This window comes from Anolis sagrei, chromosome 4, assembly GCF_037176765.1.
Source record: "Anolis sagrei isolate rAnoSag1 chromosome 4, rAnoSag1.mat, whole genome shotgun sequence".
In the NCBI taxonomy this organism is placed as follows: Eukaryota; Metazoa; Chordata; class Lepidosauria; order Squamata; family Dactyloidae; genus Anolis; species Anolis sagrei.
Genome location: NC_090024.1, coordinates 109,639,305 through 109,666,889, shown reverse-complemented (window position 1 = coordinate 109,666,889; position 27,585 = coordinate 109,639,305). Strand labels below are relative to the sequence as shown.

The 27,585-nt window shown below is 39.7% G+C and overlaps 1 protein-coding gene across 2 annotated transcripts; it reads left to right on the top strand.

Annotated features, from left to right (window-relative positions):
- Positions 1-27,186, top strand: ZBTB41 (zinc finger and BTB domain containing 41). 2 transcript variants are annotated; one of them, XM_067467566.1, is made up of 11 exons: positions 1-192; positions 3,245-4,455; positions 7,320-7,527; positions 8,385-8,454; positions 10,951-11,098; positions 12,884-13,013; positions 15,069-15,164; positions 16,073-16,179; positions 17,896-18,001; positions 19,001-19,089; positions 21,681-27,186. In XM_067467566.1, exons 2-11 carry the CDS (start codon positions 3,336-3,338, stop codon positions 22,331-22,333), a joined length of 2,727 nt encoding a protein of 908 aa, XP_067323667.1. In that variant the 5' UTR covers positions 1-192; positions 3,245-3,335; the 3' UTR covers positions 22,334-27,186. The 2 variants fall into 2 exon arrangements, with proteins under 2 accessions (XP_067323667.1, XP_060630529.2); XM_060774546.2 differs by lacking the exon at positions 1-192 and having other exon boundaries at positions 3,640-3,728.
- Positions 27,187-27,585: the final 399 nt, after the last annotated feature.

Sequence of the window (27,585 nt, the reverse complement as noted above, 5' to 3'; positions counted from 1 at the left end):
CAGCAAGGGGGCGTGCCTGACCAGCGAGCCGAGGGAGGAGGGCGCTTGCTCGTTTTGGCCGAGTTTGGAGGCCGGATGGATTGCCCAATGAGTGAGGCGGGCGCCCTCCCTCCGCGCGCGCCTGGCCTCGGAAGCGGCTGTTAGTGGGACCCCATTCCCCCCCTTGCGCGCGCCTCTCGCCTCGCTCTCGCGGTAAGTCCTCCTCTTCCTCCTCTCGCGGGGCGCCAAAGATTCAGGGGGGTTTCCGCGGGGCGCGGCCTTGTTTGAGGGGCTGCTTCGGGAAGAAGGGGCTTGGGGGCTTCAGCCTCTTCTAACCCACCGTTCAGCCACAGAGGCTCTCAGGGAAGAAGCTCTTTGCACCCCTAAGCAGGGGAGAGGCATGCCAGTGAGGAGAGGCAACAGCTGCTCTGCTCTTGCCCTCACTGGGCAACTTGACAAGAAAGGCTTGGGGCTCACAGCTTTCCCAGAGAAGTTTCAGCATTGGAGACCCCAAATGTTGCATCACAAGGCCCATAATCCTTAGCTGCGCCGAGGGATATTTCTTTATTGTGTCAGGAGCAGACCAAACAGTTGCATTGCATTTTTTAACAAGCAAACAAACAAATCACAAAGTTTGCAAGCTTGGTAGTTGATCAAATGGCTTTGATCTGGCCACTTGGAGTGCCTCTGGTGTTGCTGCAAGAAGGTCCTCCATTGTGCATGTGGCAGGGCTCAGGTTGCATTGCAGCAGGTGGTCAGTTTTCTTAGATCTACAAAGACACTCGCTGGAACACCTCAGCAAGTGAGAGTCCAAAAGTGGCAGGCCCAAACCCAGCACCTCAATCCATGGGTGATACCAGATCAGAATCATAGAATCAAAGAGTTGGAAGAGACCTCATGGGCCATCCAGTCCAACCCCCTGCCAAGAAGCAGGAATATTGCATTCAAATCACCCCTGACAAATGGCCATCCAGCCTCTGCTTAAAAGCTTCCAAAGAAGGAGCCTCCACCACACTCCGGGGCAGAGAGTTCCACTGCTGAACAGCTCTCACAGTCAGGAAGTTCTTCCTAATGTTCAGAGACTCCCCCCTGGGCACACAGAAGACTGGGTGACTTGGAAGGCGCTGAACAGACTGCGCTCTGGCACCACGAGATGCAGAGTCAATCTTAAGAAATGGGGCTACAGGGTGGAATCCACGGCATGCAAGTGCGGAGAAGAACAAACCACTGACCACCTGCTGCAATGCACCCTGAGCCCTGCCACATGCACAATGGAGGACCTTCTTGCGGCAACACCAGAGGCACTCCAAGTGGCCAGATACTGGTCAAAGGACATTTAACCAACTACCAAGTTTGCAAAATCTGTGTGTGTGTTTTTTTAATCTTGTGTGTTTGTTTTGCTCTGTTAGAAATGTAATACAATGGTATGGTTGCTGATGACACAATAAATAAATAAATAAATAGGTGGTCAGTGGTTTGCTCCTCTCCACGTTCACATGTCGTGGATTTCACTTTGTAGCACCATTTCTTAAGATTGGCTCTGCATCTAGTGGTGCCTGAGCACAGTCTGTTCAGCACCTTCCAAGTCGCTCAGTTTTCTGTGTGCCCAAGGGGAAGTCTCTCATCTGGTATCAGCCATTGGTTGAGGTGCTGGGTTTGAGCCTGCCACTTTTGGACTCTCGCTTGCTGGGGTGTTCCAGCGAGTGTCTCTGTAGATCTTAGAAAACTATTTCTTGATTTAAGTCATTGAGGTGCTGGCTGATATCCAAACAGGGGATGAGCTGGAGATGTCACTGCCTTGGTCCTTTCACTATTGGCTGCTACTTCCCGGCGGATACAAAAAACATAAATCCATTAAAAGTTGAGGTACATAAATGACAAATGTCAATATTGCCTAACAGTTTGTATGTTACAATATTCAACAAACGACAAATTTATATGGTATAGGCATAACACAGTGTATAATGAACAACAACCAGTTGTTTACGAAGATTACACATACATAACATAAAGAGTCTTTTGGTGTAAAGACAACTTGTCTTCAGGGCATAAGATCCCTTGCTTTAGAGTAAGCGTAATGTAAAGAGTCTTTCTTGGTGTAAAACCAACTTCTCTTCAGGGCATAGGATCCCTTGCTTTAGAAAATGTTCGGTTCCTTATACACGGATATTCACATCCACGACCAGTTTCGACTAGAGTCTTCCTCAGGTGAATATATGAAACATCAAGTTCTTCACAATAGTAATCCCTCCTCGGGTGTTTTATACAATGGGACAGTGGATCTATAGGGAAAATACAAAGGTGGCTAGAGTATGTCTCAAAGGGGGATAAACATTTGTATGTATTACTCACATTTAAGATATGCATCACAACAAAGGAGAAATAAACAGGCATAGGTTACTTACAAGTTCTCAGAAGCCGTGCTCTGCAGCAGTTTGATTCTCTAGCAAGCACATAGGCCATCAGGTACAGACTAGTTTATAAAGTAACACATTTAAAGGGGCTCAAACCAGGTAGATCAAGCCAAAAAATGTTAAAGAGCTATGTACTCTGATTTATAAGAAACACTGATATGAAATGGTGTCATTCAGACCTTTGGGATATACAGTTTTCAGGGTGAAGATCCAAAAGGCTTCCCACTGTAGTAATTTAATGCCAAAATCCAAATTGGAGGGGGGTGTGACAACCTCTAAAACAAGTACCCGGAGTGATTCTGCATTATGATTTAAATCCACAAAATGTTTATAGAAAGTGGAGTCCATGGAGTGATTTCTAATTTTGCTCTTATGCTCAATGATCCGTTGTTTAATCGGTCTACTTGTTTGGCCTATATACATAAGAGAGCATGGGCAAAAAACAATATAGACCACTCCCTTGGTGGTACAAGTAGCAAAATGCTGTATCGGGTAAGAAGCTTTAGTGTCAGGATTCTGAAATATCTTTGTCTAAATGAATTGTGGACATATCGAACAGTGATGGCAAGCAAAATTCCCTACCAAATTGTGTTTGACTTTAGAGGTTCGAAAAAAATGGTCTGTATCAGAATGATGGAGTGGGGTATAAATAAAGTTTCATTATTATTGTTGTTGTTTCATATTGAAAAAGAAATTTGTTAGCATGTCTGGAGTAGGGATTGGGAATGGTACCAAATTTAAGAAACCTAATAAATACAGACATGTGCAAATCAATGGAAGTGTTAGCAGTTAGATCTGTTCCTGTAACTACGTGGTTAAATTTAACATATATATCTATATTTTATTTCTAGGTAATAACTTCAAGTGTTACTGAAAAAACTATCAGCTTGAGAGACTTTAGCTTACATATGAAGTTCCCAATAGTAAAAGGGCACATCTGCAATGAAGAAAAGAAGAAAAGTCACTGCAAATTTAGATGACAAAAAATGCCTTGATCACCAGAAGGAGTCTTTTAACAAGATCTCTACAGCAGACTCTGAGAGGGAAACTATCATTGATTCTGCGGGACTTGCTCCTGCAGGCCAGCTTGCATGTTCCGAACAACTTCCTCCATCATCAGAGCAAAGAAGGCTTTTAAGCTCCCTACAGTACAACAAAAATCTACTAAAATATTTAAATGATGATCGACAGAAACAGCCGTCATTCTGTGATTTGCTTATAACTGTTGATGGGAAAGAATTCAGTGCCCACAAAGTAGTAGTTGCTGTTGGCAGCAGTTACTTTCATGCTTACTTGAGCAAAAATCCAAAAGCAAATGTTATTAGCTTGGATCATGTAACTCATTCAGTTTTTCGTCATCTCCTTGAATTTCTCTACACATCAGAGTTTCTTGTGTATAAAAATGAAATCCCCCTAATTTTAGAAGCAGCCAAATTTTTAGATATTATAGATGCAGTAAAACTGCTAAATATTGAAAATGTTTCCAGTTTGCATCAGGAAGAGAATCTAGAAAATTCAGCACAGCTTGAAAAGTTTGATGAACAAACTGCTAAAGTTCAAAGCAGTCACCAGTGCACTTTTTGCGGTCGCAACTTCTGTTACAAAAAATCCTTAGCAAATCACCTGTCCAGAGCACACACTTCCACTGCAGAGGGAAAAGGACATGGCCTAAAAATGGTGGAGAATTCTGAGATCTCTACCAGAAGATCAATGAGAAATCGCAAATGTCCAGCTAAGTTTGATCAGAGTGACAATGAAAGCAATGCTGCATCTGATAGCAATCTAGATACTGTTGTTGTTGGCAAAGAAAACAGAAGGTCTAGCAGTGAATCTGAAGATAGTGGAAGTAAATATAATACGGATGGAGATAGGCAGGAAGAAAACACCTCTGGAGATGACGCCAAGTCTGAAGAGCAAAGTGAAAAAGAACCTGAAGAGCCAGTTGATCTGGCAGAAAATATTTCAGAAGGCCATCTTTCCAAGTATATTCCAGTCATTGTTCAGAACAGCAGCAAAAAATGTTTGCAGTGTCCTAAGTGTGATAAAATATTTGATAGAGCAGGTAAGAGGGGATGAGAGTTTATTTCTTCTTTTGTAGAAGATAGTGTTTGGTTGGAAGGCACATCAACATTTTATATTGTATTATAGCTATTATTTTATGCTTAACCTATCTCTTGAAGACAATTATGCTGGGGAAAGTGGAAGGTAAAAGGAAGAGGGGCCGACCAAGGGCAAGATGGATGGATGGCATCCTTGAAGTGACTGGACTGACCTTGAAGGAGCTGGGGGTGGTGATGGCCGACAGGGAGCTCTGGCGTGAGCTGGTCCATGAGGTCACGAAGAGTCGGAGACGACTGAACGAATGAACAACAACAACCTATCTCTTTCCCCTCCTTCTACTTGAGGGTGGGAATCGCAGCATTTCTCACTATTAGCTTTCCTGTTTAAGAATGGTGAGACTTACAATCCGAGAGCTTGTGGAAAGCCACATGATTCTCATCCATGCTGATGACATATTAAAAGTATTAAAATAGATGGGGGTGTATTAGTAGGATTGAGTGATGGACATTATTTGAGTAATGGAAAAATAGAGCCTCATGTTTATTGTAAGATCCTTTAAAGTGAAGTATTTGGATCATCTGGTGTATAGCTGGTATTCTTATGCAATAACATAGGGCAGTCCAACAACATCAGGAGGGCTCCACATTCCCCAAATCTACCAAAAGAGACAGAGAAATGTTAGAGACATAGGCCTGGTTCAAATATCTCATTGACTGAACCCACAATTAGCCTTAAAAGGCATCTTGGGATCAGATGAAGGTGTTACTTGTACAAGTTGAAATGTTGTGTTGATCATGAAATGGTTGCTGAAATGTATACACTTCGCCTCCAATTTAGTATGTTTTTCTCCTATCTCAGGACACCTTTTTCATGCCATGGCTAATTTTTTTTGCTTGCATCAGCAGGCTTGCACCCCACTATAATCAGCAATTTGAATCCTGTCCTGATCCAGTTAAGTGCTTTCTATCATGATGGGGAGAATAAAGTGACATCTATTAGAAGAAATTTGGAAATATGTATTGTTAGTTTTATATTTTAAATAACTTTTTAAATAATAATTTTAAACCAGACTTGAAAACTGCTAGAGATGAAACTGGCAGGATGCATCTGCACATCTTGTGTTGTGTGTTAGTTTCTGTATGAGTATGGATAGCAAGATGACATTAGTTGACCTAGCAGCACACTTCAAACCCCTTCCTACTCCATGAACAGCATTTTTCCAGTTGAGAAATAGGATATTTCCAAAATAGAAGGGATTTCTTTCTAGGCTTTATTTCTGAATTTGTTTGATAATGTGCCATGTAAACCAATCTGTTTGAAAAGACACCTTGCCCCCCACCAAATGAAACAAAATCTATATTTATGTATGGTATTGCAGGCCTACTTCAGTCAACAAAGCGTCTGTCATTATTACTCTCTTCCATTCTTGTCCTCTATTGAGTTTTAAGACTTTTATCATTTGAAAATGGCAAAGGGGGCTAAAGAAACCCAAACCTTTCATGTTGGATTGCAGGGTGTATCTCCAAGTAAACTGCTATAAAGCTTGGGCTGGGAAAATGGTATTCTGCCTTAACATATCCTGTAGTTGTATATCCTTACCTGTAATGGTAAGATAAACCACATTTGCCTCCAGAACACCTTAGTGCATATGTGCGAACAGAACAGAAAAAAGAGGGGGAACAGCAATAAAGAAGCCTAACTTACCAATTTCTCTTAACATATTAAAGTGGAATAAGTCTGTAAAGTTGGCCATCCAAATCATGAGAATTTTTTTTGTCATGTCAGAAGCAACCGCTCCTGTTGTGAGAGAATTGTGTGAGAAAAATGGAGGCTGATAAAAAAAAGCATCATCTCTGGATGCACTGTGGAAGAAGCTTTCAAGTGGTTTCTAGGATATTCAGAATCTTTTTTTTTGTTACTTATGTGAGGCTTGATTACTGTATATACTCGAGTATAAGCCTAGTTTTTCAGCCCTCTTTTTAGGCTGAAAAAGCTCCTCTCGGCTTATACTTGAGTCAAGGTTATTGATTATTTTATTCTGTTATTAGTATTATTTTTATTTGATGTATTATTTTACTTTCTTTATTATTATTATTATTATTATTATTATTATTATTACATTCACAGTATTTTACCTTATTATTATTATTATTACATTTATTATACTTTATTATTATTGCATTTATTATTTTACTCTATTATTACATTTATTATTTTGCTCTATTATTACTGTTATTGCATTTCCATTATTTTACTTTATTGTTATTATTATTGTTGTTGTTACATTTATTATTTTATTCTCATTATTGTTGGAAGGATGTGCAAGTATATTTACATTGAAAAAGGTTAAAATAATGATTTAATCAGAGTTGGGCAATCTTATCTCAAATTACAGTTTTATGTAAATATTCAAAAACATTTCATCTCCTGGTGCCTCAATTAATTTAATGTTATTGGTATCTATTTTTATTTTGAAATTGGCCAGTAGCTGCTGCATTTCCCACCCTCGGCTTATACTCGAGTCAATATGTTTTCCCAGTTTTTTGTGGTAAAATTAGGTGCCTCGGCTTATATTCGGGTCAGCTTATACTCGAGTATAAACAGTAATTTGGTTTCACATATTTAAATTATTAATTTTGGATAACATCTAGACTGAAATACATTGAGTTGCTCTTCTGTTTTGTGTGATGCAGGAACCTATCCTTAGTCTTTTTATTATTTCTGCTTATGGTACTAATTTTTTGTTTAAAAAGTAATACCAAAGCATCTGTCTATTTTGTTCATTGAAATCCCTGTCCTGGATGTTAATAGGATTGTTTGCCAACTGGATATTTAATAATTTAATGCAAGTGTTTTGTTTTGTAGGGAAATTTGAGAGCCATGCTCGTGTACACACTGGCGAGAAGCCTTTCGAGTGTGATATTTGTCATCAACGCTATTCAACCAAATCCAATTTAACTGTACATAGAAAGAAGCACAACAATGAAATGGAACTTCATAAAAAAGAACATAAGTGTTCATACTGTAGCAAACTGCATGCCACCAAAAAGACCTTGATAAAGCATATAAAGAGGCGAGTATGAAGTTAATTTGTTACACTGTGGTTAGAGAGTGTTATAATGTGATTTCCTTTTAATGTAACATTGTATTATTGACATGTGTGATGATATAGAAAGACTTAAATGCATGCCAGCAAATTATTTTTAAGTATGTCATTTTACAAAGGCAGATCATAATCTCAGATGTTTTGAGCTTGTGTGTGAAAGGATGCGCACAAACTATCTCACACATGCAATCAAATGTCAAGTGATCTAGTAAAAAAACAAACAAACTACAGAGCTGAAAGGAAAGAGAGACTGCTTATCAAAACAGCATTTTCTAGCCAATTGGATATCACAGCATTGGAAGATGTGTAAGATTTCAGTTTTTATTGAAAGAATTAAGATTTATCTAGACGTATATCAGCACTGTTGGTTCTTGTGACCAGAACAGGTGAACACAGTGCAATCCTGGGCTGCAGGAGGCCTTGCAAGGCCACCTTTATGGAGCAAATTTTGTTTTGTTGCAACATGCCCCTAAATTATTTTTAGGGATGGCCTCTTGTTTGGAGCCTTCCCACCCTGAGTCCCCAGGATCCTAAATGAAATTTTATCAACACTTTTTTTGTCCAAAAATGTCACAGAAATACATTCTCTGGTCCCATGGGTGAAGTGTGGAGGCATTTCTTTGGTGACAATGGTTGCAGCCCTCTTAAGGCTAATGTGCCTCTCTAGGCTTCCATAAGTGCTCCCCTTAGCCTACAACATGGAAAGGATTGTGTTTTTTGGAAGCACAAACACTACTTTGCCAAGGTAGCTGTACCAGAGTTAAATTGATACACATGATAACATATATTTATTACTGAAATAATTTCTCCTCTACCCTTTGTAGATATCATCCTGATAATATACAGGAGTTTCTTTCCATTAAGAAAAAAAAGAGTGATGGCTGGAAATGTGATGTAAGCATGATCTTGGTATTTCTGAGAAGCAAGGATTTCTACTTTTTGCAATACTATATCTTGAATCCCAAGTGATTTGTAGGCTTGCCTGATTTTCTTTCTTAAATACAGCTTCTCATGTTGCACTGGAAATTTCTGCAAAGCATTCTCTGACAAAGTGAAATCTATATAAATAAAAATGTAATGTTCATTTGTGGGATTAACAGAACTCAAAAACCACTGGACAAATTGACACCAAATTTGGACACAAGACACCTAACAACCCAATGTATGTCCTTCACTCAAAAAAAATGATTTTGCCATTTGAGAGTTGTAGTTGCTGGGATTTATAGTTCACCTACAATCAAAGAGCATTCTGAACCCCACCTATGATGGAATTGAACCAAACTTGGCACACAGTTCTTCCATGACCAACAGAAAATACTGGAAGGGTTTGGTGGGCAGTGTCCTTTGGTTTTGGAGTTGTAGTTCACCTGCATCCAGATCTGGACCAAGCTCTACACGAATACGCAATATGCCCAAATGTGAACACTGGTGGAGTTTGGAGAAAATAGAATCTTCACATTTGGGAGTAGTTGCTGGGATTTGTAGTTCACCTACAATCACAGAGCATTCTGAACCCCACCACTGTTAGAATTGGCACACCTCCCACACAGAACCCCCATGACCACCAGAGTGGGCCACAGCAACGCGTGGCAGGGGACGGCTAGTTTAAAATAGCGAGATGTGCAGTGAGAAAGGAGCTTCAAAAACCAATTTTCCCAATGCAGTTCTTGCTTCATTGCACTCCTCGAGTTGTGAATTGAAACTTCTTTAATGTCCTCTGATTACTCCTCCCCTTTTTACATTCTGTGTGACCAGTACATTGTTCTTTTATACCCTGGATTGTCACTTCTTTAGAAAATTTGATTAGTATATGGGATATAAATCTTGTTGCTGATATTTAATATTAGATATGTTTATTTAAAAAACAGAAGACCTTCAGATAATAGCCAGACTATCTAGACCAGGGGTCCTCAAACTAAGGCCCAGGGGCCGGATATGGCCCTCCAAGGTTATTTACCTGGCCCTCGCTCAGGGTCAACCTAAGTCTGAAATGACTTGAAAGCACACAACAACAACAACAATCCTATCTCATCAGCCAAAAATAGACCCACACTTCCTATTGAAATACTAATGTTTTTATTTGTTAAAATTGTTCTTCATTTTAATTATTGTATTGTTTTAAGTTTGCATAGGAATTCTTTTTTTTCTTCAAATTATAATCCGGCCCTCCAACAGTTTGAGGGACTGTGACCTGGCCCTCTGTTTAAAAAGTTTGAGGACCCCTGATCTAGACCTTCAGATAGCCAAACTATCTAATCAGTCTCTCTAAAGTTGAAAGTTTTACATAGCTTCATGTTATAACAATGGATAGAAAAAAGTTGCCCAGAATAATACTGTTGGTCATAATATTTTTATTGACTTATACAGGGTGATGCAGCATAACTTCTTTTTTTCAAAACTTAATAAGACCCATTGTATGAATCAGAAATTTTTATTTTTTTTTAATAATGTAGGCGCATACCTAAAGTTTTGTTTTACGTAGTTTTGAAGATCAAATTAGGTAGGTGACGTCCCCCATTCTCCATACACAGAGTAAACCGATTTCTGGCGTTTGTCATGACTCTTGCCAGCATAGCAGGTGTTATGTTGGCAATTTCTTCCTGGATGTTGGTCTTCAAATCTTGCATACCTAAAGTTTTGTTTTACGTAGTTTTGAAGATCAAATTAGGTAGGTGACGTCCCCCATTCTCCATACACAGAGTAAACCGATTTCTGGCGTTTGTCATGACTCTTGCCAGCATAGCAGGCGTTATGTTGGCAATTTCTTCCTGGATGTTGGTCTTCAAATCTTATAGGGTCTTTGGATGGTTCACATAAACCCGGGATTTTAAAAAACCTCATAGAAAAAAATCACAAGGAGCCAAATCTGGAGAGCGGGCCGGCCACTCCAAATCCGCTCGAAAAGTAGGCTTCAACGGCAAAAGCATGCTCCTCACTGTTCCAACGCATGATGGCGACTGAACTGTGTCAGGACAAAACTATACTCCCGCCTCTCGAACGAGACCACTAGCGCTCTGCTACGACTGCAAACGACTGAATGGCGCTCATTTTAAAAAAGGAAGTTATGCTGCCTCACCCTGTACAATTGTTTATCATCTAAGCATCATCTAAGTCAGGGGTCAGGAACCTTCGGCCCTCCAGGTGTGGTGGACTTCAACTCCCACAATTCCTTGGGCCAAGGTAAGCCTTTGGGGCGAATGCCGAGCCTCAAGGAATTGTGGGAGTTGAAGTCCACCACACCTGGAGGGCCGAAGGTTCCCCATGCCTGATCTAAGTGAAAGTATTCCACGTGTTTGATTGATTCCCCACTATATTCCAAGAAGCTCAGACTTATAAACTTGGCAATTTCTAGTGGACATTTTAGTTAGTTGGCTTCTTGTATTGCTTCAGATTTGCAAGAAATCTTTCACAAGAAGGCTTCATCTGGACGAACACATGATTCTTCATACCCAGGATAAGCCTTTCAAGTGTACCTATTGTGAAGAGCACTTTAAATCCCGCTTTGCTAGACTAAAGCATCAAGAAAAATTCCACCTAGGTATGAAAACCTTGTTCTGATCATAAGTACTAGACTTAAATATGTTTTCTTTAATCTAATTGTGTTAAATTGAGTGTAGATTGGATTCCAAATCTTCAGTTTATGCAAATCTTTTCCATTATAGTATTTGAGTATCTCTGTTTTAAAATTGTGCAAAGTAGTACACATTTCACTATCCAGCAGTGATAGTATCCTTGTGAAATAGTAATATCGAAGGCAGTGGTTCTCAACCTTCCTAATTCTGCGACCCCTTAATATAGTTCCTAGCATTGTTGTGACTCCCTCAACCATAAAATTATTTTTGTTGCTACTTCATAACTGTAATTTTGTTACTGTTATGAATCGTCATGTAAATATCTGATATGCAGGATGTATTTTCATTCACTGGACCTAATCTGGCACAACTACCCGATACTCCCAAATTTGAATACTAGTGGGGTTTGTTGGGGGTTTGTGTTGATTTTGTCATTTGGGAGTTGTAGTTGCTGGGATTTATAGTTAACCTCCATTCAAAGAGCATTCTGAACTCCACCAACGATGGAATTGAACCAAACTTGGCACACAGAACTCCCCACGACCAACACAAAATACTGGAAGGGTTTGGTGGGCATTGACCTTGAGTTTGGGAGTTGTAGTTCACCTACGTCCAGAGAGCAATGTGGACTCAAACAATGATGAATCTGGACCAAACTTGTCACGAATACTCAATATGCCCAATTGTCAACACTGGTGGAGTTTGGGGAAAAATAGACCTTGACATTTGGGAGTTGTAGTTGCTTGGCTTTATAGTTAATCTACAATCAAAGATCATCTGAATGAGAAAATTGGGCCAAACTTCCCACACAGAACAGAAAATGCTGTGTTTTCTGATGGTCTTTGGCGACCCCTCTGACACCCCCTCGCAACCCCCCTAAGGGTCCCGACCCCCAGGCTGAGAAACGCTGATCTAAAGGAACTGGGAGGCACATTATTTCCAAAGAAACCCACTGCAAAACCAGTTCTCAAGAATTGGGAAAAGCTTTGTAGTCAGCTCTTGGATAGTATGGATAGCTTCTAGTGGAATAAGTAAGGAAGTTAATTGCATTTCATTAATGTTGGATTTAGTCCTTAGTTTTTAGGGAAAAAAGTTAGGCCCCTTCTATACTGCCATATAAAATCCATATTATCTGCTTTGATAATCTGGATTATATGCCAGTGTAGAAGGAGCCTTAGTTGTGGGAAGTACCCTATGCCCAGCTCATTTTTAAGACTCGGGAAAATTGAACAAATGTTCCAGCAGAGGGCGCAAGCTTTCCATTCTGAAAAGCCTAAAAGCAAGTTAGCTCAGCCTCTCAAATAAGAGTTGTAATACTTTCCATTTTTGTAGGATTTTATCTGCTTTGCTAATGGATAAATGAATTATTTCTGCTAGAAATAAAAGTTTTGTTTCTATGCAAACATGTTTGAATTGTGTAAAAGCAGAAAAATTGTGCCGATTGTGTACAATTGAGTTGCCTCTGGGCTGATATGAGCGGGGTAAAAATAATGCAAATAAATAAATAAAGATGGTGAGGTGACACACACACAAACCACATCTGAACAACTTACCACTTTGTAGACCGTCATTCAGTTTCAGCTGACAGACTGAGGAGTAAAAGTAAAGTTTGACTTACATGTGATTTTTCAAAGAAGGAAGGTTGTCTTTCTACTTGGTATTCTTGTGCTACTAAATAATGTGCTTGGTTGTAGTACAGTAAATTTATTCAAATTACAGATATTCTAATTTGTATTTATTGCTCTCCTTAGGACCTTTCCCATGTGATATTTGTGGACGTCAGTTTAATGACACTGGAAATCTGAAGCGTCATATTGAATGTACTCATGGGGGAAAGAGGAAATGGATTTGCTATATTTGTGGGAAGTCAGTTAGAGAAAGGTAGGTGAGCAATTGCATACACTGATTTATATGAACCAGCTGTGTTGTATGCCTCCAAATTCCAAATGTTTGTACAGTGAAGATGGTATTTCAGTTTTTAAAGACCACAGAGGTAGTGGTCTGAGGATGCTTGCCATAGATGCAGGCGAAACGTCAGGAGAAAATGCCTCTAGACCATGGCCATATAGCCCGAAAAAACCTACAACAACCCAATCTAAGAAAGGTTTTGATACTAATAGATGAGAAAGAAATGGCAGCCTGCAGTTTGGGCCAGCCCCCCCCCCCCCCTTCCCAGTGTATTACAGGACTTTCAAAGGAATGAGCCAAAAGTGACCAGAAGTCACTTCCAGTTTCCATTATAAGGGTTTGAGGGGAAGGTTGAAATAAATTAAGTAATCCACTGATCCTGGAGTATTCCAAGATTCACAAGTGATCAACTTGGGAGTGATTTTTGTCTTTCTGTTTATGGGTCCTTGGATCTGCACAAAAAGGGGCTTGGATCTGCACTTTCCCCACTCTGATCAAGGATGCAAATTGGTCCAGACCTCCTTCACCGTACCTCCTATTGTTGAGGCTTGTCCCAATTGTGTTCTTGCTTTGTGCCTATAAGCTTCTCTTTTTGTAGCCTAGCATTAACCATCATAGGAAATAATAGCAAATCCAGTGTTCTGAATGCCACTCCTTCTATAACACTATGTAACAAAATTTGAAAATAATAATAATTATTTATTTATATACCGCTCCATCTCCCCAAGGGGACTCAGAGCGATTCCCAAGTAACATCACAAAACATACAGAGTAAAAACAACATAACCATAAGATTAACAAACAAAATATAAGCATAACAATTGTCGTCGTAACACACATATATTAAAAGTAATCCTTCCTGTTCAAGGCAATTAAAAATGTAAAAGGCCAGGCCAAGATTTGTGCAAGCCCAAAAATTCTAGGGGGCCCGGGAATTAAGTGCAATGCTATGGCAGGCAACAATAATATTAGGTATGGCTCTGTGGCTGTTCATTCCGGGGCCGATTAGAGGAAAGAATCTGGGTAACTGGTAGGAAGAATAAGGTCGAATTAGTCGATGTGTGGGGCTGAGTTAGAACTGGTCATTTTCAAAGGCTTGTTGAAACCACCAGGTCTTCAAGCTCTTATGAAAGGAGGGGAGGGATGGGGCCTGTCTTATTTCCCTTCAAAGGGCGTTCCAGAGACGGGGGGCCACCACTGAGAAGGTCCTCTCTCTTGTCCCCATCAACCACGCTTGAGACGGTAGTTGGACCGAGAGGAGGGCTTCCCCAGAAGATCTTAGAGCTCATGCCGGTTCATAGAAGGAGATGCCATCACCAATCACCTATCTATTCCCGTCTTGAAAGTGTTATTTCCTGTTTAATTGTGTGGTACTTTCTTTGAAAGTAGTTTGTATACTCCATAAACTTCATATTTGTGGCTGCCACAAACTATGTTGAATTGGTTGAGATTCTGTGATATATTCATTGAAAAAGTATAGCAAAATGCTTCAGGATGCCCCAAAAAACAAAGTGTTGGCAGTTTAATAAACTTTTTCCATGTTTTTTTCTTATGATAGAACCAATTAGGAAATGACATTTATAACCTAAGAACAAAAATCGTAGTGTAGTGTAATCAAGATGGCATCATTCATGCATAGAAGGGTAGGTAAGCTTTCCAAACTACAAGGTTTTCAGAAGTACTAGTACAGTAATCCTAAAAAAAGAAAAGAAAAACTAAAAACCAAGCCACTTTCCCAAGAGCCTGGTAGAAACTGAGCCTGCTCAATAGACACAAAATACTAACTGTGAAAAAACAAACATTCAAGTGAATTATTTGGAGGAGAATGAGAAGTTGGCAGATCCCAGAACTTAATTTTGACAGAGAAGGTACTTTTGCTGAAATCTGTTTCAGAGTACGGCATTGCAGAGTACATGGTGAAGGGAAAAGTTAATGCAACAGTATTTATACAATTTATAGTGGTTTATGTTAATCTTACTTTAATTGGAAAGGCTAGAAAATGCATTTTTCATATTTTCTTTTCTTTAGAACTACTTTAAAAGAACATTTACGAATCCATAGTGGAGAAAAGCCTCATCTGTGTAGCATTTGTGGACAGAGTTTTCGTCATGGAAGCTCATACAGGTAATAGTGCCTGTATTGTTTTGTTGTTCCTGGTAAATGGTTATTTAATTGAAATGCTTGTAAAGTGGCTTTCCTCTAAAGACCCAAATTAAAGCATCAAATCAAAAAATATGATAAATTAAATAATTAAGAATATCAATGTGATTTTAAAACGCTAGGAATGATAGGTTACTAGTAATGTATGTAGTTATATATATGTCTACTCAGGAATCAATCACACAAGAATGTTTGAATTTAAATAGTGAGCAAAGCATTGCTTCCACTATATCACATCACATGAAAATAATGAAAGTATAGATATTCTAATTCTATTGCATGTTCCTGAAAACAATGTACAGTGTTTCCTCGCTACTTTGCGGTTTGCTTTTAGTGGACTCGCAGTTTCACAGGTTTTTGAAAATATTAATAAAAAATATAAACTGTGGCGGCCTGAGGCGCAGCGGGGAAGGCCTGCCTCCCTGGCCTGCTGCTGCCTGAATAGCTCCGGAGGCTCTGCGGAGGCCAGGGAGGCAGGCAGGTGCCCTTGGCATGGCCTGGGAGGCGGGTAAGGAAGCACGGGTAAGAAAATAATATATAAAATATATAAAATAATGTATAAATATTAAAAATAATATGGCTTCCCTACTTCACAGATTTTCACTTATCACGGGCGGTCCTGGAACAGAACCCCCGCGATAAGTGAGGGAACACTATACATTGTTTTCAGAGCATAATGAGCTAATAGTAGATGAAATTTAAAAATTTGTATTACGAGACATCATTATAGCATTCTTATAGCATTTTTGCTACTGGATTCCTATTTTGGCAGTTAGCTTTTTACCCTTGTGCCAGTAGTTGATTTTCAGGACAAAATTACAAACGGGTTGAGAAGTGACACCAAAACCCCTTTTGTGTGCTTATTGATGCAGACTTCATCTGCGAGTCCACCATGATGACAAGAGATATGAATGTGAAGAATGTGGAAAAACCTTTATTCGCCATGATCATCTGACAAAACACAAAAAAATACACTCAGGTAAGCAAGTGTTAATATTAATTGCAGGATACAGAATACATGGATATTGTTTTAAGATATTTCAATAGTTATGCCATATTGATAATATTTTATTTTAGAGAAAATATTTTAAGATCCCATCTCCTCCTATATTAAGGCAGGGTGGTTAGAGATTGGAGTATATTTACATGCATATATTGCCAATGGATTGTATTTAGATTGGCCATTTGATGAGTAGAAGTGCCTCTCTTCAGGGAAAGCTATGAGATCACCTTGTAGGCCATAGAGACAGAGAGTTAATTTTTATGATTTTTTCTCTCTGATTAAATCTCCAAGGATTTCTGGAGCATCTTTTCAAGAGAGATGAAGATTGTTGGGGTTAGGGGAAAATCACATGATCACCTCTTGAATCATATTCTTCCATTTCCACTAAATACTCCTCTGGATTCAACATATAACATAATGGGGAAACATCTTAGGCTTTTTTTTCCTAATTAAGGTGCCAGGAAAAAAGACTTGTGTTTAACATAATAATTATAGTAATTTTCTTAAAGCAGCTCTTTCTTGTTATCATATAATGTAAACTTTCAAGGCATGCAGATTCATCTCCATTTTTATTGGCATGTTTTTCTTAAAATGTTGAATCATTTTGATTTTGTATGTTTTTTGCTTTTATCTCTTTTTAATGTTTTCTAGCTGTAAAATTAGACTTTAGCAAATTTAGAACAAAAGGTGTAACAAGAAAAGAAAGGAACTGTGATAAGTAAATCTGGAATATACTTAGATGTGAAAATAATGTACCGTATATTCTGGTGTATAAGACCACTTTCTAACCCAAGAAAATCCTCTCAAAAGTCAGGGGTCGTCTTATACACGGGAGTAGTGTTATACACAGGAGTAGTCTTATACACAGGAGGAGTCTTATATGCGAGAGTAGTCTTATACGCAGGAGTCGTCTTATAGAACAGGTGCTGAAACTTCTAATTGGATTGGAGAATCTGTTGGTGCTGCATATAGTGGGGGGAGCTAAAAAATGGCAATGGCTGCAAGCTGCAGGCTTCCGGGGCACCTGGGGTATGGAAAAAAGAGTGGCGCTGGGCCCAGAAAAACACAACTCTTTTACCTGTCTGGCCCGTCCTTGTATCCTATTACTGTACCTCCTCCTCTACCTCTCAGATCTCGCTCCTGAAGACTGCAGTGAAGTGGTGCAGCTGCGCATGTGCGAGATCTGAGAGGCAGAGGAGGAGGTACAGTAATAGGAAAATTACCATATTGAAATCAAATCTGATGCTTTTTAAATTTTTATTTGCTGTGCGTTGGAAGAGGGGTATTCTTATACGGCAAATATATCCCAAACTCTATATTTTAACTGGAAAAGTTGGGGTCGTCTTATATGCCCAGTCGTCTTATATGCCGGAATATACGGGTACTTAGGATGTGAAAATTTGAGAAAATAAGAGAAAAAAAACACATATTTAAGATATATCTTGCTCTAGGGCTGTGTTTCACATCTGCTATGAGTTCATGATCTTCCTTTTTATTTACATGGCAATAGAAGAGACCAAAAGTGTTTGTTTATAAAACAGCAAAAGTTCCGAGTTCTGGATTCTTCTGATTCAGGACAAAGACTGTGAAAGCGCATATGACTGTTTCTACTACTTTCTTAGATTTTTGGCCTTGAATTTGTTTTTTTATTGAAGTCATTTCAAATTGTGATGTTGATTCTCTTTTCTCTAGGTGAAAAAGCTCATCAGTGTGAGGAATGTGGGAAATGTTTTGGTCGAAGAGATCACCTCACTGTTCATTATAAAAGTGTTCATCTAGGAGAAAAGGTGTGGCAAAAGTAAGGCTCATTTTTATTCTGAAACATATTCTAGTTTTGAACAAATGTTGAGTTGGCTACTGGGTACAATATCACTACTACGAGGGGTATTTTTTAAGTAAGGTCCGTTTTGTTGTAGACACTAGTAGTTCGCGCGCATACCGCAACGGGCGTGTGCGTCGTGTACCGGCATGCCTCGGGAACAACTGTGCTCAGTTTCCACTCTGTAGCTAACCTGTACGGTTCTGTTCTGTGCTTTAAAAATGTTTAAGACTATCAATTCACCCTTCGCATGTGAGGTTCGCTCAGTGATATGGTTTTTGTCAGCAAGGAACCTGCCTGCTGCAGAAATTAATCGACAGATTTGTGAAGTGTACGGTGATACTGTTATGAGTGAAAGCAAAGTGCGTAAGTGGGTACGACAATTCAAAGATGGCCGTGACAACGTCCATGATGAGGACCGCTCCGGTTGCCCTTCTTTGATTACAGACGATTTGGTGGCTTCGGCAGGTGGCAAGTTTTTATGAAGAGGGTATTTTAAAATTGGTTCAGAGGTATGATAAGTGTTTGAACAAACTTAGCAACTATGTCGAAAAATAGAGTGAAGTATGTACTTTCTGAAAATAAATTTACTTTTTTGAAATAAACTTTCATTGTGTACTTATGTTCTAACGGACCTTACTTAAAAAATACCCATCGTATATACAATGGGGTGAAGAGAAAATGTTATGCTGTCTTGCTTCTTTACTCTTGTCTTGCATATCAGACTTTGAAAAAAATATTAAAGTTCGTTCATGTTCACTTTCCCTTTATGCCCAAACCAGACAACTGTTGTTATGTGTTAATTTAATTTTAGGATTATATCTTCATTTTAGATACTATAAATGGTTTGTGTTGAGATGGAAGATGTAAACTCCCTTGCATGAATTATGTATGAATTACATAATTTGTGCAAGCCTTAAAATATTGTTAGAAAGACAACCAATTTTATAACATTTCTTTATTTGTTTTTCTTTGAAGGTATAAAGCAACATTTCATCAGTGTGGAGTCTGTAAGAAAGTTTTTAAAGGGAAATCCAGTTTGGAAATGCATTTTAGGACACATTCAGGTAAACAACCTTTAATTACTGTACACCATAGGAGTGTTTGTAGACGTGATTGCAGAATTGCACCTCTGTTTGCCACAGGACCTCACTCCTATTTCTCCACCTCTTTCAGTAATACTGATATTAAACATCTCTCTGTGTATGTATGCATCTGTTCTGTGTAAGGTCGTATAATTATGGAACATGGTAGCTTATGGTCTGAGAATTTAATCCATATTCACAGACACCTCACTTTTTATGGAATCAGTGCCCAAAGAAATAAGGTGGCCAGGATTTCCTGGTATGTGTATTTGGATGAAAGATGCCCATTTTAGTCTTTTGCGCATGGGTATAAAGGGGAATTTCTTTATCAAATTGTGCAATTCCTTCCCGTGAAATCTCAGGATGCCAGCTTGTAAAATAGTCTTTGATATTTTTCTGTTAGTGGCCCATTCACATTCTAACTTGTTCTTGATCATTTGTTGCAATGCTGTTACAGCATTAGCACAATACCACATTTTTCTGTCACATACTGTAGCTCACCCCAGCAACTAGATCCTGAAAGTGAATTTAGATTATAGGTATGTGACTGTATGTGTGCATTCATTCCTATGTCAAAAACTCTTCCTATGTAGAAAACGATCACTTTTGAGATTAATTTTCTAGGCCAGGAAGAAATCTTTAGCATTCCAGCTGTTTTGGGATGTATCCCTCAGAAACCCTAGCCAATATAGAGCTGATTGTATTTCCAGCAATATGTCCCAGAAGCACTTTATCAGAGATTTAAGATTGTCTGCACATTGCACTTACCCTAAAATCCTATAGTTCACCTGTCATACTCAGCACTTTTTAATCTGTACCCATTACATTCGGCCCGGCCCTAGTTTTATTCTGCTATGGTGTATTGGTTTTATTGTTTATTGTTATTGCTTAACATTTTGATTTGTTTTATAATGTTATGTGTATTGTTATACTGTTGTTTTTGTTGAGGCCTTGGCCTTTGTAAGCCGCATCGAGTCCTTCGGGAGATGTTAGCGGGGTACAAATAGTTAATAATAATAATAATAATAATAATAATAATTTCAACACGTATGCCCAAAGTTTCCCCGGTCTTGTTCTGGTTAAAAAAGGATCCTGGATAGAATCATTTCTATGGGCAGTGCCTTCAATATGTGAGTGGACGTCAACTTTTATTTTAATGAATCATCACCACCACCCCAGCTAATAGTCTGTGAAAGCATTGATCAAGCAATGTGAGAATCACATTTAATGAAGTTGTTGTTTTCCATGGGTTAAGAAAACAGGTCCTCGCAAAACACATTGTTTCTGGCTATTTTACTCAATGTTACCATGTAGATATCCTGCCTCTTGTTTTATTAAAATTAATTAATTAATAAAACTATGTAATTGGGTTTTTAAGTGACAGAGACCTGCAAAAGACCTGGAAGTGCAGATAGTATCAAACCTATAAATCCCTATACGGTTCCGGCCTAGTTTACCTGTCCAAACGTACTCTCCAATATGAACCATCAAGGACGTTAAAATCTTCTGGAGAGGCTCTGCTCTTGGTCCCACCACCTTCGCAAGCGCACTTGGTGGGAACGAGAGACAGGGCCTTTTCTGTGGTGGCCCCTCGACTATGGAACTCTCTCCCGAACGAGATTAGATTTGCCCCCTCCCTCTTGTCCTTCAGGAGGCTAGTGAAATCCTGATTATGGAACAAAGCATTCCCAGAATAATGGCTGAGACTGGTTACAGACCAAAGTGAGTGACCACATATGCAGACTGAGTTGAACATGATTTTTACCTTGGTGATTTGGTACATATGTATTTTATCTATATGTATTTTAACCTTGTATTGTTGTATGATGTTTTAACTTGTATTAGTAGCATTGAATCCTTGCTGAAAGCCGGTCTGAATCCCTCTACGGAGGTGAGAAGATCAGGATATAGAAGTTTTAAATACATTTATTTATTTGTTTTTTTGTTTGTTTGGAGTGTTTCTACCCCGCACTTCTCAACCCCCTAAGGGGGACTCAGGACGGCTTACAACAGGCACAATTCGATGCCCAACAGTTCACAAAATACAATATACAAAATACAATATAACAACAACAGTTATAACTAGTTAAAACAGTCAAATTAATACAATAGCAGCAATAAAATCATCTTGTGGTCATAGTAAATAATAAATAAATAAATATTGTTTGTGTAGGTGATGATAGTAGCCCCCAATTCACAGGACATATGTTCCAAGAGCTCTAGTAGATGCCTGGAAGTGGAGATAGTATCAAACCTTCTGTTGTTATTGGGTTTGTTTTTTTACCATAAATACATTCTTATGATGAAGTTTAATTTGTACATTAGGCTCAGTAAGAGATTAATAACAGTAATAAAATAGTACTAACAACAGTATGTTGTAAAAGTACGTAATATGAATACATTGTGTGATATAAACATTATTTTTCCTTGGATTTTTTTATTTAATATTTTTAGGCCATATTGACAATGGGTAACTGAAACTATGGAATGCAAAATCATGGGTAACAGGGAGCAGGGAAGGACTACTGTGCTTTCTTATTTTATTTTCTATTAATACCGACTTTCCCACACAGGTGAAAAGCCATACAAGTGTCAAATCTGTAACCAGTCCTTCAGAATTAAGAAGACATTAACTAAACACATGGTGATCCATTCCGATGCTCGTCCTTTCAACTGCCAATACTGCAATGCAACGTTTAAACGGAAAGACAAACTGAAATACCACACTGACCATGTTCATGGAGGAAAGTCTGCAGAGGAGTCTCTCAGCCCAGAGCCGGAGGAGAAGATTGTTTCCCTGCCAACCCAGTATGTACCCGAGGACAAGGTTTTTCAAAGTGATTCTAAACTATCCGTGGAACAGCCCAAACCATACCAAGTTGGAGCCAAGACAGTGCAGAATGTATCCCCAGACACTTCGGTGCCAGTAATGCTAATACCTGTTCAAATGTGTGAAAGTCATTCTGAACTTATACAGCATCCCCCTGCTGTTACATCGTCCCCTCACGGCATTCTTCCTTCACAGCCACCTCCAACAGACTATCAGCCCGCAACAGACCTGGCTTTTCTAGAAAAATACACGCTTACTCCACAGCCAGCAAATATAGTTCATCCAGTCAGACCGGAGCAAATGTTGGATTCTAGAGAACAGTCTTACCTTGGAACTCTGTTAGGTCTCGATTCAGCTTCCTCTGTTCAAAACATTTCAAGTAATGACCAGTCATGATTACCCTATATACTCATGTATAAGTCTAGAATTTTAGTCACAAAATCAACTCAAAAAACTGAGTTGAGTTATCCATAGGTCAGTGTGAGTACTGTACCTTAACTCTTATCAAAAAAGGAAGCACCCCATTCTCTGAGTAGAGTGGCCAAAGGGGAAAAAAATTAGTCTGTCCTGGGAGAACCTAAAAGATATACCGTATATTCTGGCATATAAGACTACTTTTTAAACCAAGAAAATCTTCTCAAAAGTCAGGGGTTGTCTTATACACAGGTGTTGTCTTATGCTCTGGAGTAGCCTTATGCATGGGGGTCGTCTTATATGCGGGAGTAGTCTTATACGCCGGGGTATAGATTACTGCAACGCACTCTACGTGGGGTTGCCTTTGAAAACTGTTCGGAAACTCCAACTAGTCCAGCGGGAGGCAGCCAGAGTACTTACAGGAGCGTCATACAGGGAGCATACCACCCCCCTGTTGTGTCAGCTTCACTGGCTGCCGATCCAATTCCGAGTACAATTCAAAGTGCTGGTTTTGACCTACAAAACCATATACGGTTCCGGCCCAGTGTATCTGTCCGAACGGATCTCCCTCTACGTCCCACCTCGGAGTTTAAGATCTTCTGGGGAGGCCCTGCTCTTGACCCCGCCTCTATCACAAGTGAGATTGGCGGGGAGGAGGAGCAGGGCCTTCTTGGTGGTGGCCCCTCATCTGTGGAATTCACTCCCCGGGGAAATTAGATCAGCGACATCCCTCCTTTCCTTTGAGAAAAAATTGAAAACATGGATTTGGGACCAGGCATTCGGACATTCTGGCAGATAAAGAAAGGACTTCGACAATGGACAGGAATTGACTAAGTAGAATGGAATTATGGAACTCTGAAAGACGAACGCTGAGCTTGAGATTAGTTTTTATTGATTGTGTTAGATACCAATTATTTTTAACTGTGATAATTGTTTAACTGCTGTTTTATACGTATGTGTAGGCATCAAATTGTGCCTTTTTTTGTAAGCCGCCCTGAGTCCCCCCTCGGGGGTTGAAAAGGGCGGGGTAGAAGTACTCAAAATAAATAAATAAATAATAGAGCGGGTGCTGTAACTTCCAATCTGGATTGGAGAATCTGTGGTTGCTGCATATTGTGGGGAGAGCTCAAAAATGGCAGTGGCCGTGTCCCTGCCGTATGCAGCGACTGTATGAAAGCATTAAGGGCGATGCTGTACAAGTATGGTAGAAGAAAATCCATTTATCAAAATTCGTGGACTTAATGCAGTCCTGATGGTGAGGTGAAGGGGTGCCTCACTGGGAAATTGTAAGTGAAGGGCCGAGCAAGCTGCAGGCATCCGGGGTGCCCGGGGTATGGAAAAAAGAGATAGAGTGGCTCTGGGCATAGAAAAACACAACTCTTACCTGTCTGGCCTGCCCTTGTATCCTATTACCGTCCCTCCTCCTCTGCCTCTGAGATCTCGCTCCTGAAGACTGCAGTGAAGCGATGCAGGTGCGGAGGTGCGAGATCTGAGAGGCAGAGAAGGAGGTACAGTAATAGGAAAATTACCATATTGAAATCAAATCTGATGCTTTTAAAATGTTTATTTGGTGTGTGTTGGAAGAGGCGTAGTCTTATACGACGAGTATATCCCAAACTCTATATTTTAACTGGAAAAGTTGGGGGTTGTCTTATACGCCCAGTCGTCTTATATGCCGGATTATACGGTACTTACTTTCCTTCTACTCTCCCTGCCATGGCACCACATCTGGCCTTTTTTAATGCCTGGGTGGGAACATGGCAAGGGTGGCTGATTCCCCGAGCCATCATTTCTGCTTTTCCTTCTCTGCAGAATGACCCTCGACTTATCCATGTGTCATATCGAAATCTATAATTTTGGCTCCCAAACTTGCCTTCGGCTTGTTCAGGAGGTTGGCTTATACATGAATATGTCTAACAGAATGGTGTTTTACAGGTTCGTTTAAATCGTTTAAATGGTGTTTTACAGGTTCGTTGGAGGGCCGGACTATAGTTTTTTTTAAAAAAAATCAATTAAAAAATTCCTATGCACATTGCACATATCTTATTTTGCTGTGTGAAAGGGCCCTTTGAGGGGGTTCTTTCTCGCCCTCTTTAGGCAGTAATTCCAGGAGCAGAGAATGGGAAATCTTCCTATTTCTAGTCTGAACAAAATTGGCTACCAGTATTAAAAAAAAACTCTAAAATTATAACTGTAAATAAAGAACAACACTCAAACACAGGGGAACTCCAGACAAGAAACAATCAGGGCCAGCTAATCACCTCTCAAGAAAGGATTCTCCCTAAAAACTGTCAGGCTATGAAATGGTAATCAAGGTGGCCAATTGAAACATTCATACCTACCTCCAAAAGACAAGAGTTCTTTCTCCCACCCTGGATCTTCCACAATTATCCTAGTTAAAGGTTTACCTCTATCATGAAGTCCAGTCGTGTCCGACTCTGGGGTGTGGTGCTCATCTGCATTTCTAAGTCGAAGAGCCGGCGTTGTCCATAGACACCTCCAAGGTCATGTGACCGGCATGACTGCTTAGAGCGCCAGGGCAGCCTCACTTGGCTGGCTCACGCTGCCCATTGGGCCTGACAGCATGAGCCAGCCAAGGGAGGAGCAGCACCGCGTGGCCTACTCGCGTAAAGCACCTCGCGAGGTGTTTTACGCGAGAGTAGACCAAATCGAGCAGCTGCCCTTGGCTGACTCACGCTGCTCATCGGGCCTGACGGATAGCGTGAGCCAGCCAAGGGAGGGGCACTGTGGGAGGGCACTCCTCTGCGGGCCGGAGAAGTGCCCTTGGCGGGCCGGACGTGGCCCGCGGGCCTTAGTTTGGGGACCCCTGATTTAAATAGATAATGAATTTATGGATTCATTTGGGTTCTTCGGTCTTTTTAAAGCTGGTGAGCACAAAGAAAAGAAGTGTTTTTAAAACGCTGTATCTTACCAATCAAGACCTCCTGGTTTTAAATGTATAGCTTTGTATTGTTTTTAAAAGAGAAGGCTATTGGGTACTAAGAATCAAAATTCTCCATGGCATCGTTGGTTACTGTAATAGTGGAATTGTTCACCTTTGTGTATTTAATTTCTCCTGCTTCATGTATGAAAATTTCCTTGAAATCAGTATATCTGTACTTATTGTTAGCATCAATCTAATGAACTCCCATGTTGATCTGTAAAATGATTTGCATCTTACAATTAGAATTGGAGAAAGAATGTCAGGGCTACAGTCCTGCTTCATTCTAATGGTGTGAGCAGGACCAAGGAAGACTAAAATATATCCACTGGAAATCCTTTACTTTTAAACATCATGTCATGTTTTGCTTGCTTCACCTAGCTTTTTGTTTACCTTCTGGGATAGCTTCTAAAATGTTGTATTAGAAGTCATTATATTTTTTAAATAACTTATATTTTAAATCTTTTTAAAAGCAGGCACAGAATTGAACGTTGGCTCAAATCTTGTTGGTTTTCCAGTTTGCTAGTACAGGCAGTCCTGGAGTTACAAACATCTGACTTACAAATGACTGATACTTAAGAATGGGAGCAAGACAACAGGAAGTGAGAGAAATTTACCCCTCGGAAGGGAAATTCACTCCTGAAAGAGTTATCATGGGGAAAAGGTGTTCCCAATTCTTTCCAAAACAAGCCTTGGATAGTGCCTGAAGACAACTTTTTGTTGCCTGATAGTGCCTAGAGCCAACTTTTTGTTGCCTGATAGTGCCTGGAGCCAACATACATCAAGGGAACCACTGACCGCATAGGGAAGCGGATGAGGAAACACAACATACAAACTTATCTACAGACCCACCAAGAAAATCCAATTAATGCTACGTTCAGCAAAGGACAAGAGGGATCCTCTCACTTCTGCAGGAAGTGTACCATGCAGCTGTGGACAAGTCTACATAGGGTCCACCAAATGCAGCATTGCCCAAACACGAATCAAGGAACATGAAAGGCACTGCAGACTACTTCAACCAGAGAAGTCAGCCATAGCAGAGCACCTGATGAACCAACCTGGACACAGCATTTTATTTGAGAACACAGAAATGCTGGACCACTCCAACAACCACCATGCCAGACTACACAGAGAAGCCATTGAAATACACAAGCATGTGGACAATTTCAACAGAAAGGAGGAAACCATGAAAATGAACAAAATCTGGCTACCAGTATTAATAAAAACCTCTAAAATTGCAACAGCACAACAACAGAGAGGAAACAAACAAGGACATCTCATCACCTCTCAACAAAAGTTGGCTCCAGGCACTATCAAGCCATTATATGCTAATCAAGGTGATCAGTTGAAACATTCACACCTAGCTCCAGCAGACAAGAGTCCTTTGTCTCACCCTGGTCATTCCACAGATATATAAACCATTTTTCCTAGTTCCAACAGACCTCACTACCTCTGAGGATGCTTGCCATAGATGCAGGCGAAACGTCAGGAGAGAATGCCTCTAGACCATGGCCATATAGCCCGAAAAAACCTACAACAAACCATTGTTAAAATTATTTTTAAAAACAAGGTGCATTTTAATTTTACACTTTTAACAAAGATTCATTGAGCCTACGTCCAAATAAAGCCATTCAAGATTGTCTTGCTGAGCAAACAAATACTCATTTGTTAGTATTGATAATAACCAGCATTTTAAAGTAATGTGTAGGTGACACTGAAAAATTCTGAACATTTATAATGCTATTAAGAACTGCCTGGAATGAATTATGCTTTAAGGGCACGTTTGATGTTAAATTACAACCAAATAGATAGCAATATTACTATGTAGAAATGATTTCAAAAGTGAAACACATGACTTGGTCATTTGAATAAATCTTACAAGTTGATCATGAAATTGAAAGCAGTCATGGTAACTCTATTCAGTTCTGTGTTACTTCTACCACATTTTCACATTACAACAACCAAACTTTATTTATATACGGCTCTATCTCCCCAAGGGGACTCAGAGCGGTTTCCAAGTAACATATTTATTTATTATTTACTTATTTACAGTATTTATATTCCGCCCTTCTCACCCCGCAGGGGACTCGGGGCGGATTACAGTGTACACATATATGGCAAACATTCAATGCCAATTTTTGACATACAAATATATACAGACATACACAGGCTATATAACTTTTTCTGGCCGCCAGGTGAGCTGTCGCTTTCATCGTCCATCTGCGACGCTGATGAAGTACTTCCGCATGCCCCACATGCTTCCCCACTGGAATGCTTTGCTGGAGTCTTCTTT